This window comes from Mustela putorius, unplaced genomic scaffold, assembly GCF_011764305.1.
Source record: "Mustela putorius furo isolate JIRA1106 unplaced genomic scaffold, ASM1176430v1.1 tig00000835_pilon_pilon_pilon, whole genome shotgun sequence".
NCBI classification, from domain to species: Eukaryota; Metazoa; Chordata; class Mammalia; order Carnivora; family Mustelidae; genus Mustela; species Mustela putorius.
The window spans coordinates 9,037,603-9,055,135 of NW_025421492.1; the positions used below are offsets into that span (position 1 = coordinate 9,037,603).

A 17,533-nucleotide genomic window follows, 5' to 3' on the forward strand; every position below is an offset into this window, starting at 1 on the left:
GCTTCCAGCTTTGCTTTCTTTTTCAGAATTGCTTTGGCAATTCAGGGTCTTTTCTGATTCCACACAAAATTTAGGATTGCTTGTTGTAGCTCTGCGAAAAGTGCTGGTGGTACTTTGACAAGGATTGCATTAAACGTGTAGGTTGCTCTGGGCAGCATAGACATTTTAGCAATATTTGCTTTTCTAGTCCCTGAGCATGGAATGCTTTTCCATTTCTTTGTGTCCTCTTCAGTTGCTTCCGTAAGAATTTGATAGTTTTCAGAGGACAGGTAAACTTCCTTGGTTAGGCTGTTTTGGGTGAAATTGCGAATGGAATCAACTCCTTGGTTTCCCTTCTGCTTTTCTGCTGCTTCATTATTGGTGCATAGAAATGCAGCATATCTCCGCACATTGATTTTATATCCTGCAACTTTGTTGAATTCATGCTTTAGTTCTAGTGATTTTGTTTTGTTTTGTTTTGTTTTGTGGAGTCTTTCAGGTTTTCTACAGAGTATCGTGTCATTTGCAAACAGTGTAAGCTTGACTTCTTCCTTGCTGATTTGGATGCCTTTTACTGCTTTCTGTTGTCTGATTGCTGAGGCTAAGACTCCCAGTACTGTATTAAATGGTAATGGTGAAAGTGGACATTCTTGTCTTGTTCCCGACTATAGGGGAAAGGCTCTCAGTTTTTCTCCACTGTGGATGGTATTAACTCTGGGATTTTCATATATGGCCTTTATTATAATGAGGTATGTTTCTTCTATCAGTACTTTGTTGAGGATTTTTATCATGAGAGGACGCTGTATTTTGTCAAATGTTTTTTCTGCATCTATTGACAGGATTATATGGTTTTTATCCTTTCTTTTATCCATGTGGTATACCATATTGATTGATTTATGAATATTGAAACTCCCTTGCAGCCCAGGAATAAATCCCACTTGATCATGGTGAATGATTCTTTTAATGTCCTGTTGGATTTGATTTGCGAGTGTTTTATTGAGAATTTTTGATAATCACCCTGATAATCATCAGGGTTATTGGCCTGTAATTCTCCCCTTTAGTGGGGTCTTTGTCTGGTTTAGGAATCAAGGTGATGCTGGCTTCATAGAATGAGTTTACAAGTATTCCTTCTATTTCTATTTTTTGGGCATGGTTTGAGAATAGGTATTAACTCTTCTTTAAATGGCTAGTAGTATTCCCCTGGGAATCCAACTGGCCCTGGGTTTTTGTTTGTTGGGAGATTTTTGATTGCTCATTGGATTTCTTTGCTGGCTATGGGTATGATCAAATTTTTCTGTTTCTTCCAGTTTCAAATTTGGCATTTTATAGGTTTCTAGGAATTTGTCCATTTCTTCAAGATTGCCCAGTTTGTTAGCATGTAGTTTTTCATAATATTTCCTTATAATTGTATTTCTGTAGTGTTGGTAATAATATCTCCTCTTTCATTCATGATTTAATCTATCTGGGTCCTTTCTGTTTTCTTTTTGATAACTCTGGCTGAATAAAACTTAACAACTTTGTTAATTCTTTGAAAGAACCAGCTCTTTGTTTCATTAATCCGTTCTCCTGGTTTATATCGTTGTTGTTTTTATATCATTTATTTCTGCTCTAATCTTTATTATTTCCCAGCTTCTGCTGGCTTTAGGCTTTCTTTGCTGCTCCTCTTCTAGTTCCTTTAGGTGTTAGGTTAGGTTGTGTGAGACTTTTATTGCTTCTTGAGGTAGGCCTATATTGCTATATACTTCCCTCTTAGGACTGCCTTTGCTGTATCCCAAAGGTTTAGACAAACATATTTTCATTTTCATTTGTTTCTATGTATTTTTAAATTTTTATTATTTTTTTAATTTTGTGGTTGACCCCTTTATTCTTTAGTAGATGTTCTTTAACCTCCATGTATTTGTGTTCTTTGCAAATTTTTTCTTGTGGTTGACTTCAAGTTTCATAATGTTGTGGTCTGAAAATATTCATGTTATGATCTCAGTATTTTTGTACTTTGTTGATGGCTGATTTGTGACCCAGTATGTGATCTATTCTGGAAAGTGTCCCCTGTGCACTTGAAAAGAGTGCATATTCTGCTGCTTTAGAATGGAATGTTGTTGTTAATGTTAATGTTGTTAACATATTTGTTAAGTTAATCTGGTCCAGTGTGTCATTCAAAGTCATTGTTTCCTTGTTGATTTTATGCTTAGATGATCTGTCCATTGCTGTATGTGGAGTGTTAAAGTTCCCTATTATTTTATTATTATCAATGAGTTTCTTTGTTTAAAATTAGTTGATTTATATATTTGGGTGGTCCCAGTTGGGGGCATGTATATTTACAATTGTTAGGTCTTCTTGGTAAACAGACCCCATAATGATGATATAATGCCCTTCTTCATCCCTTGTTATAGTCTGTTTTAAAGTCTAGTTTGCTTGGGGCACTTGGGGGCTTAGTTTCTTAAGCTCCCAACTGCTGATTTTGGCTCAGGTTGTGGTCTCAGCGTCATGGGACTGAGCCCTGTACCCTGCTCTGTGCTTGATGTGGAGCCTATTTGGGGTTCTTTCTCTCTGTTCCCCTTCTGCTCCTTCCCCTTCATGTGCTGTCTCTCTCTCTCTCTCTCAATAAATAAATAAATGCAAAAATATTAACAGTAAATAATAAAATCTAGTTTGCTGGATATAGGTATGGCTTTCTTTGGATGTCCATTAGCATGGCAGATGGCTCTCCATCCACTCACTTTCAAATCTTCAGGTGTTTTTAGGTCTAAAATGAGTCTCTTATAGGCAGCATATAGACGGATCTTGTTTTTTTATCCATTCTGATACCCTATGTCTTTTGATTGGAGTATTTAGTCCATTTATATTCAGAGTGATTGTTGAAAGATATGAATTTAGTGCCATTGTGTTACCTGTAGAATTGGTGTTTCTGATGATGCTGTCTGGTCCTTTGTAGTCTTTGTTGCTCTTGTCTTTCTTTTCTCCACTCAGAGTTTTCCTTACAATTTTTTACAGGGCTGGTTTGGTGGGAAATCGCCTTTAGTCTTTGTTTGTCTGGGATTCCTACTGAGTTCTACTTCCTGCTTTGCTTTTGGGGTGAATTTCTCTGTCATGTCATTTTGTCCAGAAGAGAAAAGAAGAAGGAAAAAACCCCACAAACCACAAAACAAAACAAAACAAAACAAAAACCTGGATCCTGGGTGTATTTTGGTCTCCTTGTTAAAAGAATCTAGATCGCAGGGGCACCTGGGTGGCTCAGTAGGTTAAACATCCAACTCTTGATTTTGGCTCAGGTCATGATCTCAGGGTTGTGGGACTGAGCCCTGCATCAGACTCCATGTGCAGCATGGAGTCTGCTTGAAATTCTATTTCCTCTGCTCCTCCCCTCGCTTGCATTCTCTCTCTCTCTAAAATAAGTAAAATCTTTATAAAAAGAATATTGGTCCCCAAATAAAAGAATAAAATGAAAATAAAAAATAAACTATATATACAAATTAAATAAGATTAATAAAAATAAGAAAAGAAATTGAATAAGAAAAAAAAGGAAAAAAAAGGATAAAGGGAGGCAGATCCTATTTCCTCTAGAGCTGAAGCTTTGCAGCGCTCTATGATCAGCAAACTTGGTGCGAGCTAGTTGTTCGTGCTGGTCTTCTGGGGTTGGGGCTGGCTGAGCTGATTCTCAGGTGGACTTGCCCTGGTAGAAATGTGCCTCCAGGACACAGAGAACCAGGCCTTGGTGTACATGGCTCCAGATTCTACTAGGTGGCAGTGTTTTGCTTACTGAAGCCTTTCAGCATGGGTAGGTGGGATGAATATGGCTGTACCTGTCCTCTAGCCTTGGAGCTGAAAATGCACCCCCTCCACTCTTCAGTGAGCCCTCACAGAAGAGCAGCCAATCACTCTGTGTCCCTGGTTTCCATGAGAACCCTGCATTCACCCTGCCTTATCTGAACTTTTTTATCTCAGGCACACGAATTTCAAAAATGCAAATTTTAGGGACTCTCCTGGTGAGGACCCCTGCTGTTCCTCCTGGGGTGGGGTGTGTCTTGCTGTACTTTTGCCATTTGCTGGGGAGTCCCTGGAAAGTGGTCACATGCCTGTGCAGTGGTTCACACTTTATGGCAAAACAGAAGAGAAAGCCCCTCCTAGATCCATTGCTCTCAGTGGCTTCCCTGCACCTGTGCCTGGGGACAGTGTGGCACTTAGGCATCACCCGTTCTTGCAACCCTGGGGGTCCTGAGGCCGTGCTGTCATACCTGGGATTCTGCCCCACTTCGCCAGTTGAGTGCCTTTAAGCCAGGCTTGTGCCCCACTGTAGTAGACATCTAAACGTTCTGATTCTGTGCGTTGCTGCTTATAACACTTCACTGTAGCCTCCATAAGCAGGCCCCTCCCTGATTCTGTATCCACAGCTACATCTCCCCCAGCTCAACTCTCCGCACCGCTACCTTCCAAAATGTGGTTGCTTTTCTACTGGTAGACTTGCAGCTTTTATTCTTTGAGATTGGTTTCTCGGGTGTTCAGAACGATTTGATAACTATCTAGCTATGTTTGAGGGAAAAGACAAGCTTAGGTCCCCTCAATCCTTGGCCATCTTAACTTTTCCTATTTCTGATTTCATTTACTTGAGCTCTCTCTTTTCCTTGGGGGAGTCTAGCTAAAGGTTTGTCAAATTTATCTTTTCAAATATCCAGTTCTCAGTTTCATTGATCTTTTCTCTTGTCTTGTTAGTCTATTTCGTTGGTCTCTGCCCTGATCTTTGTACTTTGTCTCCTTCTACAAAGTCTTCCGACGCTTGTTCTCTTTCTAGTTCCTTGAGGTGTAAAGTTAGGTTGTCTGAGATGTTTCTTGAGGCAGGCATATCTTGCTATGAACCTCCTTCTTAGAACTGCTTTTGCTGCATCCTATAAATTTTGATATGTTGTATTTCCATTTTCATTTGTCTCAAGTTGTTGATTTCTTCATTGACTGTTAGGTTATTCAGTAGCATTTGTGAATTTTCTGGTTTCATTTTGTGATTGATTGCCAGTTTTGTACCACTGTGGTCAGAAAAGATATGTGAAGAATGTGTATTTTGCTGCTTTCAGATGGAATGTTTCGTATAGATCTGTTAAATCCTTCTGGTCTCATGTTTCATCTAAGACTGATGTTTCCTTATTTGATTTTCTGTCTGGATGATCTATTCATTGATTAAAGTTAGGTATTAAATATCTCCACTATTCTTGCATTACTGTCTATTTCTCTCTTTAAGTCTGTTAATATTTGTGTTATATATTTAGGAGTCTTTATGTTGGGTACATAAATATTTACAAACATAATCTTTTGTTAGATTGACCCCTTTATCATTATGTAGCGCTCTTCTTTGTCTCTTATTAGTGTGCTTTAAAGTCCATTTTTTATTTTTTAAAAATATTTATTTTTTTTTACTTATTTATTTGAGAGAGCACCAGCGGGAGGGGACAGGGCAAGGGGAGAGGGGGAAACAGACTTCTTGCTGAACAGGGAGCCGGACATAGGACTGGATCCCAGGACCCCTGGTTCATGACCAGAGACAAAGGCAGATGCTTAACTGACTGAGCCACCCAGGCCACCTGTAAAGTCTATTTTTTCTGATAGAGGCAGAGCTACCCGAGCTTTCGTTTGGTTTCCGTTTGCATTCCTCCATCCCTTCATTTTCAGTCTGTTTGTGTCCTTACATCTGATGTGAGTCTCTTATAGGTAGCCTATGAATAGATCTTGGTTTTTTTAACCATTAAAATCACTTTTAATCTGTTTATTGAAGTCGAACTCAAATGCAGAAAAGTACACAAATCACAAATGCACAGTGCAGTGGGTTCTTTACAAAACAAATACACCAAGAACAGGAAAGAGAACATGAGTCCCCAGAAGTCCTCATGCTGCCTCCCAGACGCTCTCCCCACCCTGCTCCTCGGTGGTTGTACTGTTCTGCCTCCCAACACCATCAGTGAGTGCTGCTGACTCTCGTGTAGATGGAATATGTCAGTATGTTTCCTTGTGTTTAGCTCTTTTTGGTCAACATTATGGTTGGAGATTCATCTGGGTTGCAGTAGATAGCTGTGGTTCGTTTTCACTCCTGTAAAAATTCCCATCATAAGAATATATTGTTCTTATACATTGACATATAAATATAGATAAAATATAGATACATAGATGTGTAAAATATATTTATTTGTCCATTCTACTGTTGATGAGCATTTTGTGCTTTTGGTTTTGGACCATTAGCAATGGTTGCTATAAACATTCTTGTGCATGACTTGTGTTGCACTTGAACCCACATTTCTGTCAAGTGAAATTTTTTTGAATTCAGCCACTCTATATCTTTTGGAGAATTTAGTCCCTTTACAGTGAAGTATTTATCTATAGGTATGTAATTACAGCCATTTTAATTGGTTTCTGGCTGTTTTGTTGTTCTCTGTTTCTTCTTCTCTTTGTGGTTTGATGATTTTTTTCTGCAGTGGTATGTTTAGATTCCTTTCTCTTTCTCTTTTCTTTATCTATTACAGGTCTTTGCTTTGTGGTTACCATGAAGCTTACATATATTTATAACAATTATCACCTATATTTATAACAATTTAAGTTGAAAATAATTTTACACATGTTCTAAAGCTGTACATATTTAGTCCCTACCAAATTTTATGTTTTTTAGAAACTTTAAAAACTTAATTTTCTTAACTTCATTCCATTAAGATGATCATGAATCTTTTTCACGTTTTGTTTTTAATATCACATTTTACATCTTTTTATCTTGTGTATTCTTTAATTACTGTAGTTATAGTAATTTTTATTACTTTTGTCTTCTTTGAAAAGATTTTATTTATTTGAGAGAGAGAGAGCGTGAGAGAGAGCATGAGAGGGAGGTGGGAGAGGGAAAAGCTGGCTCCCTGATGGGGGGCTTGATCCCAGGACCCCGGGATCATGACTTGAGCCAAAGGCAGATGCTTAACTAACTGAGCCACACAGGCACCCCACTACTTTCGTCTTCTAACCTTCATACCAGCTATAAGTGATTAACTACTATTACTATATATTTACCTTTACAGTCAGTTTTATACTTTCATATATTTTCTTGTTATTAATGAGCACCCTTTCTTTTGAGCTTAAAGAAGTCCCTTTAACATTCATGTAGGGACGGTTTAGTGGTGATGAACTCCTTTAGTTCTTTGCTGTCTGGAAGACTCTTTGTCTTATCTTCAATTCTGAATGATGATTTTGTTGGGTAGAGTAATCTTGGTTTGGAGTTTTTTCTTTCAGTATTTTCAATATGTTGTGTCATCCCCCCTTGACCTGCAGAGTTTTTACTGCAAATCTGTTGATAGTCTTGTGGAGGTTCCCTTGTATATAACAAGTTTTCTCTTGTTGCTTTAACGATTCTGTCTTTAACTTTTGACATTTTAATTATAATGTGTCTCAGTATCTCAGTGTTGGTCTCTTTGTGTTTGTCTTATTTGGAGCTCTCTAGGCTCTGGACCTGGATGTGTTTCCTTCCCCAGTTTAGGAGAGTTTTCAGCCACTATTCCTTCAAATGATTTTCTGCCCCATAATCTCTCTCTCCTCCTTCTGGGAGCTCTATTATGTGACTGTTATTCCATTGATGTTATCCTTTAAGTCCCTTAAGATGTCTTCACTTTTTTCATTTTTTTTTCTTTTTGTTGCTCTGATTGGGTGAGCTCCACTGCCCTGTGCTTGAGTTCATTGATCCTTTCTTCTGCTTCATCTAGCCTACTATTGAACCCAGACAATGTATTTTTATGTTCAGTTACTTTATTCTTTAGCCTGTGACTTCTGTTTGGTACTTTTTAATATTTTCTCTCTCTTTGTTGACATTCTCACTGTGTTCACCACACTTCTCTCAAGTTTGGTGAGCATCTTTGTGAGCATTACTTTGACTTCTTCATCAGGTTAACTACCTGTCTCAATTTCATTAAGGTTATTTTCTGAGGTGTTATCTTGTTCTTTTTGGGGGATATATTCCTCTGTTTCCTCATGTTCCTTGATTCTCTCCGCGTGTTTCTATGTATTAGATGAAACAGCCATCTGTCTCAGTTCTGAGGAGTGGCCTTCTGTGAGAGATGAACATTATCATTCAAACTTGCCCTAGTTCTTTGTTGTGTCTAGTACCTTGTGATTATCCATGCAGCCTATTTTCATGGCTCCAAGTTGCTGAGGGTGTGCCAAGGCTCATCAGTGTCCCAGTGGGCGAGATCTCAGTCAGCACCTAGATCCAGGTTGACTGGAAGCCAGACACTCAGGCAACAGCTTTAAAAATATACAAATCTGTACAGTCCTGTGGGGGCCACAAACATAAGCCCTGCTGGCCACCAGAACAGGTGATCTGGAGGTCTCCTGGCCCATGTTCCTTGAGGGCACCTCTGTAGCTTCTAGACGTGTGGCAAGCCTGAAGTTTGCCCTAAGGCTGAAGCTCCAGGACAAGCAGATAGGCCTCTTCTACAGAGAGACTCAGGGTGTGTGCCAGTCTGTTGCCTGTAGGGCCCTGCGCATGGTAGCCTACCAAGGACTGTCTCTGTTATGGCTCCATGAGACCCAGGAATGCAAGCTCCCTGGCCGCTAGAGCCAGTCATTCATGGGGATGTCCCAGGGTGGCAGCCACAAAAACTGGGACACTAGATGGAAGAACTAGGGTGTCAGAGCTGTGTAAGAGCTCCCCTCTAGAGACGCTGGCACCCTGGAACATGGCAGAGAGAGAGCATGAAGACAGAAGCCACCTTCTAAGTTCTCTAGGAGGGTTTACAGGGGTCTGGCAGTTTACTCTTCAGCTATTTTGCTGTAATTTTTCTGTGAGGTTTTTTTTTTTAACTTCAAAAGTGTTCATACCCCCCCCACTTTAAAAAAAAAGTTTATTTATTTGAGAGAGAGAGGGAAAGAGAGAAAGAGAGAAAGTGCACAAATGGGGGAGAGACGGAGAGGAAGGGAGAAGCAGGGTCCCCAAAGCAGGGAGCCCTATGTGGGGCTCGTTCTCAGGATCGAGATCATGACCTGAGCTGAAGGCAGTTACCCAGCAGACTGAGGCTCCCAGGCATCCCTGTTCATAACCTTTGACTCTGTGATTTCATTTCTAGCCACCTGCCCTAAGGAAATAATCAGAAACCCAACCTAAAATTTATGTATTAAGCTTACATACTTTTTGTGATTTAAGCTCTGTCAGTAATGTAGTATCTATCAGGAAAATGGCCAACTTAACTTGGGTTTAGTTCCTATTTTGCAGCTATTAAAAATACTGCCTTCGAACAATTTTTATTGCTTCAGGAAAAAGTCAAATGCAACGTGCTGGGGGGTCTCTCGTTTATCTAGCGTCTCTTGAGTTATCCAAGGAAGCACCTTCAAACGTCAGCGTGATTTTGTCTGCTGGGATCACTGTGGGTGGTTTTCTTCTTCATGTCCGTGCTATTTTTCAGATTTTCCAGAATGAGAATATATACATATACATGTATATATATATATATATATATATATATATATACACATGTATGTATGTGTGTGTGAGTGTGTGTGTGTGTGTGTGTATACTTATTTATAATCAGAGGAAAAGGTTTAAAAAATCCCCACACAATCCCACTGTCTCCCAGGAGCCTTTCAAAGGAGAGCACTCATGGTCCTCCAAGCATACCGCAGTCCTAGGATTTATCGACGATTCTCATCTGCTTCACTTACTTTACTTTTCCTGTTAAGTGAGAGATTCTGCACTTTTTCTGACTTCAGAATGGATTGCTTGCATTTTTCTGAAAACCTCCAAGAGTCAGAAAGGAAAAGTCTGCAGCCCCATTCCCAGACAGGTGGTTCCGGCCCATATTTTGTGCTCTGTACGTCACACTGCCTAACACTGTTTCAGTGTCGACCCATGTGGATGTCCACACAGCTGTCCCTCCTCAGGAACTGTGTGTCTGTGAGTTGCGTTTCTGGAGCACTCTGTGGGTAGCTGGGACGGGTATCCGGGAAGACGAGGGGCCATAAACAGGCTCTGAGGGTGGAGATTCTGTTTTGGTACATGAAGATACTTGATGTCAGCTCTGTACGTGGCTCTTGATTTCTCATGGTGTCCCCAGGCTCCCGCCGAACACCTGGAGGCCCTGGAGAAATCGGGTGTCGGGTAGACTTTTTCTAGGGTACCCTGTCAGTTCTGTGCAGTGCAGGGATATGAACTTTGAGTCAGAAAGCCCTGTGTTTGTCTCAGCCACACAGGAGTGAGTGACTGGATTTGGCTCAGCCATGAGAGCCATGAGGGGTCCCTTACTGCCCTGGATGATTGCTTGAGGCTAAGAGGGTTTGGGTCAAGAAATAATGTGTTCACTTTCAAATCTCCCTGGGGAAAGGCATTTAGAAGGTGGCAGTCATTTCCTGGGCTGGAGAGACCAATGTTGAATCATTTGTTTGCTTTTTATTAACATAATTAGACTTTATTCCACTCTTTGGGAAATTGGCTCAGTAACGAACAGTTCTCAGTCCCCGGAAGTCCTCTTTTTGTGAAGATAAAGGGGAAGAAAACAAGGCAAGGAGAGAGGAGACGGAAAAAGGGAAAAAGAACTTGTAAGTCGGCTTCGGGCGTCTTCTGGAACGAGGCATCCTTAGGACACCTGGGAATCAGACATTGGGGCAAGATGGAGGGTAGAGCATGGTGGGAAGAGGAAATGTTTCTGCACAGTGGGAAGGACACATGCAGGTCACCTGGTGTCACATAATGGTCTCCATGCCAGCATAGAACACACTGGAGCAAAGCCTAGTGCTTGTTTGGTTCATACTTGCATCAGAGATTTCATTCATTTACATATTTTTTGAAGTCCAATCTCCATTTCACCTGCTTCCAGAGAACACTTTTCCTTCAGTCCCTGAGGACCTCGCTCCTTGCGTGGGCTTTGGTGGAGGCGCTGCGGTAGCATCTGCAGGTGGAAATTTGGAGCAGGGTGTCGGGTCCTTCAGTGCTTTGAGGGGCAGGGCTGACCACCTCACTGTGGTGCAGGCTCCCACAGCAAAGCAGGCTCACGGGGCTGGGGGTACCTGCTCGTCCCAGAAACGCTGCCGACGGCGGCCAACTTCCTCCCGCGTCCTCGGGTGCAGCTGGTGCCGCAGGGGGACCATGTGCAGCCCTGGCCCTTTCGAGCATGACAGCAATGCCTCCTTTTCTTGGTCATCTTGGAAATAAGGACCCCGGAGGTGGATCAGAGTTTTCAAAAAACATTTGATGGGGACATGAAAATAACGTAACGGCCTTCTTTTGGAAGACTTGTCTCAGACTTCAGCTCAACTGGATTTTGAAACAATCAGTACTTTCCAGGTACCTTTGCAGCTTGCCATGAACCCCCCCCCCACCCCCCGCGTGGTCACTTTGTGTCATTCTGCAAGATGCCACCTAACTTCTGATTCCTGGACAGCTTCATCACCCGCTGCCAGGTGGGCTCCTCTGGACAGCACCATACGCCCCAGGGTTGGCCTTGTGGACTGCTGGGTCAGGGAGACCTGCACTCCCCCTGTGCACCCAGGGGTGTGCGCCTCACACACAGGCAAGCCCTGCGTCCACTCCCCCCCGCACCGGCAGCTCCATCTCCTTGGAATGTGCAGGGGGATGGGCCAGCTTTTGGAGGTTCCCCAACTATAAACTAGAGAAGGCACTGAAAGGGTTAAATTGATGAATGCCTGTAGAAAGCACATTTCTTCCCGGAATTCCTGGTGCTTGCTGCTCTCACCATAGCATCGGACGATTGAATGAGTACATCATGATGCTATGCGCTGTATGTTTACTGATGTCAGAGTGAAAAAGCTTGAATGGCCATTTTGCAAGCCTGGGTGTGTTTAGGAAGAGCTGATAATAAATATTTAGAAACAATTTTCAAAAGGACTTAAGAAGTTCCTAGACCTAAGACACATCCATCTCCCATCAAATACAATTATAATTTAGTTCTTTGGAATGACCTACTACCTGTTTGAGTTTGAGCTCATGTTCTCATTTGTAATGCTGCTTGGCTCATGGAGCACATGTGAGGATTAAGTGAAAAAAAAAAATAGGGCACATGACAGGCACTTGGTAAATATTAGAGGAATTCCATTCTGAGGGGCAAGTATCTCCTCATCACTAACACTAATAATCTCTCCAGTTCTTAGAACACAAGTGAAAAATATTAAATGTAATGAAAAAGTTTTTATTCTTTGATATATAAAACCAAGAAAACTTTAATGTGTAATACATCATAGTTTTTTTTTTTTTTTATTTAAGAAGAAAAAGGCAGAAGTGAAGATATGGGTACAAAAATACACTCAAGCAGCTGTTCCAAGAAATTCAGAACTCCTAAAATTATGAACAACAGAATACAAGTCTCAGAGGAGGCTTCTTTTTTTTTCTTTCTTTAAAAAATTATTCACATTTTCTTAGCTCAAACATGGTAAGAAACGTAATTTCCTTCTTGGTAACAGATCCCAGTACTCAACAAGATATTCAATAACCAGCAATAACTTAGTAAAAGAACATTTCATTGTGATAGTAAGTAGCATTAGGTTTTTGGTTCTATAATACTTACTGTAGTAAAAAAACAAAAAACAAAACAAAAAAAAAAAAAAACCAAAACCAAAAGAACAAAACAACCAAAACCACAAAAACACTTCTGACTGCTTGGGTGCCAGAAAAGATGCTCCCACGTTCACTGGCACCCATCAATCTGGGTGTATCTGAGCTCTTGCCCCAGACCACAAAGAGAGAGCACCTTTGGTCTTTCCTGTGTTTAGGAACAAAAGCGCACAAATAGCAAAATCAAATCTAGGCGTGGCAGACCAAAATTACTCAATAAAAAGTATTTCTGCCCAATAAATAGTTTCCAAAAGAAAAATAATTGGCTTTTACACTTAATGGATTCAGCAAAAATGAAGATGGTGAGATTGTGTTTTCCACTTGGTGGCCTGAGCCTCCCGAGGCAGGACAGTTGCCACTGAGCAGCAGGTGGTGCCGGACCACAGGAGGAGCCGCTGCGTCTCCACCCGGAGGCTCCTAGAAAAACACGTTATTTGTAGGAAAGCTTTCATGGGCCCGAGCCCGGTTCTCCAAGTGAAGGTGTCCTGTTTCTTCCTGGACATTGGACTCGAACAAACCGAGTTCGTATAAAACTGGATCAAATGAGGAAACCTTTACAATGACTAAATTTATAAATATTGCTGAAGATCAAAGCGAAGTGACAATGAATTTAATCTGCGTAAAAATCAGGTTCCAAGCGGCTTGTTATTTAAAACCAGAGACAACAGAGACTGTACATCCAGATGACCGCGAGCTTCCCGGGCCCCTGGAGGCACGTGGGGGCGCGTCCGTCCTGCCCACGGCCAACACCTCACAACGGCCTCGGGCTCCGTCGGGGCGCGGGGAAAGGCCACATGAGCGTTTTCGTCCTGCGGCGCTGGCGCCGCGGCCCGAGGCTGGACACCGGCCGCCTGCGACCACCCACATGCACCGGCCTGCTCCGGGCCCCCAGGGCTGACCTCCGGGCTGTGTCTGCAGAGTCACACGGAAACCGCGGATTTACTCTTCTTTAAAAAAGGTAATTTTAAAGCTTCATTTATGAAAGTCGCTCGACACCTTCCGCTGAAATCCCTCCTGCGCGCGGCCAGGGGAGCCGGGCCCCGCCTCTGGCCTCCCGTGGTCTGCGGAGAAACTGAAGGAAAGCAGCCTTTTTCGGTTCTCCGCAGGGGTTCGGGCCGCGCCGGCTGCGGGAGAGGCGCCGCGGCCTGCGGTCGGCTCCTGTCCCGCCCCTGGAGCACAGCGGCCGCGCGCGCCCCGAGCCCGTTCGGGGCCTACAGCGTCACGGCCGGGCCATGCTCCTCCACGGCGCCCGGGGGCAGCGGCAGCGCCAGGCTGTGGCGCGGGTCGGCGCGCAGGGAGCTGAGCAGCCGGTGTGCGGGGCCGTCCCGCGCGGACGCCGGGCCCGCACCGTTGACCGGGGGCCGGGGCGCCGGCCGCGGCGGCTCCAGGACGCCCTCGAGCACCACGTCGGGCTCGTCGTCGCTGTCGGCATCGTCCGGCTGCAGGGGCAGCAGCGCGGGGGTGGCGGGCAGGCTGTGGCGGCTGGCCGCGCTGTCCGACGAGCGGCCCGAGCTGCCCGACGCGCGGCTGCCGCGCACCACGTTGTTGCGCTGGTTGGCCGGCTTGACCGTGACGATGAGGTTGTGGCTGTTGGCGATCATCATGTCCGTGACCTGGTCCAGCGTCTTCCCGGCCACCTCGATGCCGTTCACCTCCAGGACCTCGTCGTCCACGGCCAGCAGCCCCGTGCTCTCGGCCAGGCCGCCCGGCACCATGCGCGAGATGAAGATGCCCGGCACCTTCTCCAGCCCCTGCGGGGCGACGCGCACGCTCGTGCCGTCGCGGATGTAGAAGCCCAGCGGCTTCTGGCAGCCGTGCCGGTACAGCCTCACGCGGCGGTGCGTCTCGGGCAGGATGTCCACGTCGATGATGGACGACACGGGGCGGAAGTCATGCGGCAGGCCGATGTGCAGGTGCGCGCGCCGGCGGGGGCCGTCCTCACGCAGCGCCAGCGCCTTCCTCCGGCGGGACAGCGAGCCGGCCCCGAAGCTGCTGTGCTCGGCCTCCTCTGCAACGGCGGACGGGGCGGTCAGGACGGGGCCACAGGGGTGGGGAAGCCCCCAGGGCCACCGCGACGCCTGCGCGCAGGGGCCGCCTGTGCCCGGCAGGGCCGGCCTCCGCCGCGGACCCGACGGGGGCTCCCGCACCGGCCTTGTGGCCCCGCGGAGCGCTGAGCGGAGCGCGCCACAATCTGGTCCCGTCTGTCCGCTAACTCCCTGCGGCGCTCACCCCCTGCCTACAGGGTGCCAGTTTGTGTCACCAAACCTCACTTTTTGGGGAAGCCTCAACCTCCAGGATGGTATGCTGGGGTCATGTTTTGAGTTGTTTCACGGAGTCCACAAATAATCCTGGCATCTGCTGAGCTGGCCCCAAGGGTTCAAGTCCCATCGCCTCCCTACAGTTAGCTCTCTGGAACTCTCCAAAACCACCCACAGGAAACCAACAAAATGACCGAAAGGCTTAGAAGCAGAAATAAGAAACTGCAGTCAGGAGAACTGACAATAGATGGAAAGTTTAAAGGTGCCTGATTGGATCCTGGGAAGAGGGCAGAGCAGGGAGCACCAGGAATCTCTCCCCACCCAGGCAACGACCCCAGGGGCAGACTGTCTGATGGGACTCTTTGGGGACTGTGGGATCTGCCGAAGGCAGGGGAAGTTGTCAGTGTGGGTCTCTCCGAGCTCTCAGCATGGTCGCAGCCACCCAGCCACGCTGCAGGCAGCTGTGCATGTATTTCTGGAACAGCCTGCAGACGCCAGGTGGGGTCCCAGTAGTAGGGTCTACGCTCTGACACTACGGTGGCTTCCCATCACACAGGTGCCGACACCGAGCCTGGCGGCCATCGCTGCCACCCCTCCAGCTCCAGCTCTAGTGATGCCAAGGGCATTGAAAGGGCAAGGGCCCCCTTGGCCCTTTTGGGAGCCACACATTAGGACATTCAGAAACAGCTGCACAGGTGGGAATTAAGAGGGACTGTGCGTGCCCACGGAAAGGCTCAGACGAGACCCGAGGAGACAGCAGCTTACACCTCAGGCTGGTTCTCGGCACAGAGACAGCCCGCCGCCGACAATCCAGAGAACTTCGAGAGCAAAACAGCAACCCTGGGGAAGGGGGAGAATCTGATTTCCAGAGTCACCACATCATGAGACTTGAACGTCCAGTGGTCAGTCAGCCAAAAAATCACAGGACACACAAGGCAACAGGAGAGTCTGGCCCACTGAAAGGAAAAGGAGAAGTCAACAGAATCGGTCCCTGAAAAAGACCTGAGTCAGCTCTACTAGACAGGTTCTAACACAAATGCCCTGGGACAGTGGGGTAAGACGGTAGAGTAGGAGGACCCTGAGCTCACCTCCTCCCAGGGACACACCAGAGCATCCACCACACGGACAGCAACTCACCCTGAGAACCACTGGAGGCCGGCAGAAGGGCTCTTCCATAGCCAAGGACGGAAGGAAGAAGACACACCGCGAAGGGCAGAGCAGGAAACCGATTCCTGGCACGTGACCCACCAATGTGAGGAAGAGCATGGCGGAAAGGTTCGTCTCTGAGGACGGAGGGCATCAAGCCCCAGGGGCACCCCTGGCACTAGGGACCTGCTCTAGGAAGGAAGCCCCCATAATGCCCAGCTCTGAAAACCAGCGAGGCTTAACCCTGGGAGCTTTGAAAACAAGTGGGGCCTCATTCCAGGAGAGCAAGAGCTAGAGGATGCCGAGCCACTGCCCTGAAAGGGTTAGTGCCCTAGGTCACTCGGCACCAGCGCAGAGACAGCAGTTTGAAAAGTGCATGGAGCACACATGAAGGAGCTTCATGGACGAGTTTTAGGGCATGTACCGGAGGGGCGGGGATCTGCGGGAGCTTGCTCTGGGAACGGACGTGCTGACGGGCCCTACTGTGCTTGCCTCCTTCCACATGGCTTGCCAGGCACCACTTCTAGCACTCTCCGTCTAACCTGCTGGCTCTGTCTCCTCTGCCCTGGCAGGCCCCCCTGCCCCACCAAGCAGCCCCCACCTGCTACACCCCAGGGGGAGTCACCAGCTGGAACTGACAGCCCTCCAGAGGGACTCTTGCCCCAAGGAGGGGGTTCAGCTCCACCTACCAGCAGACTCGCAGCAGTCAGGGCCCCATCGAAACAGGAGGGGGTACGCAGGCCACACGGGGGACAGCCTTGAAGCACATGGTTCTGGTGACCAGAGGGGACTGTGGCCCTAAAGGATGCATTTTATGTGAGGCTACTACTTTCAAGACCAGAAGATGTAGCTGGTGGACCCTAACACATAGAAATAAGCACAGAATCAGACAAAGCCTTAGAAAAAGACCTAAAGAGGGGCGTCTGGGTGGCTCAGTGGGTTAAAGCCTCTGCCTTTGGCTCAGGTCATGATCCCAGAGTTCTGGGATCGAGCCCCGCATCGGGCTCTCTGCTCAGCGGGGAGCCTGCTTCCTCCTCTCTCTCTCTCTCTCTGCCTGCCTCTCCGCCTGCTTGTGATTTCTGTCAAATAAATTTTAAAAATCTTAAAAAAAAAAGAAAAAGACCTAAAGAAATGGCGATAAAGACCCTGCTTGATAAAGACTTCAAAGTAATTGTCATAAAGATACTCACTAGACTTTAAAGAAGAGTGGATAAGCTCTGAGAACTTCAATAATGAGATAGAAAATTACATCATATAATGAATATGGAAAGTATAATGAAAATGATATCACAGAAAATGAATGAGATTAGAGGATGCAGAATGGTTCACTGGTCTGGAAGACAGACATGGAAAGTACCCATGCTGAAAAACAACAAGAAAAAAGAACTGGAAGATGAGACTGGTCAAAGATAAGTAAAAAACAAAAAATAAAAGATAAAAAAAATAAAAAAAATTAAAAATAATAAAAATGAAAAAAATATGTGATCCATATGCACAATGGAATACTATGCAGCCATCAAAAGAAATGAAATCTTGCCATTTTCAACAACGTGGATGGAATTAGAAGGTATTATGCTGAGCG

At 45.6% G+C, this 17,533-nt stretch overlaps 1 protein-coding gene across 1 annotated transcript in view; it reads right to left on the reverse strand.

Annotated features, from left to right (window-relative positions):
* Window positions 1-12,106: 12,106 nt before the first annotated feature.
* PARD6G (par-6 family cell polarity regulator gamma) overlaps window positions 12,107-17,533 on the reverse strand; it is a 78,621-nt gene continuing 73,194 nt past the window's right edge. The window contains exon 3 of the mRNA XM_045085286.1: window positions 12,107-14,555. Coding sequence (XP_044941221.1) covers window positions 13,759-14,555 — 797 coding nt within the window. The 3' untranslated portion in view covers window positions 12,107-13,758. The remainder of the gene's footprint in view (window positions 14,556-17,533) is intronic.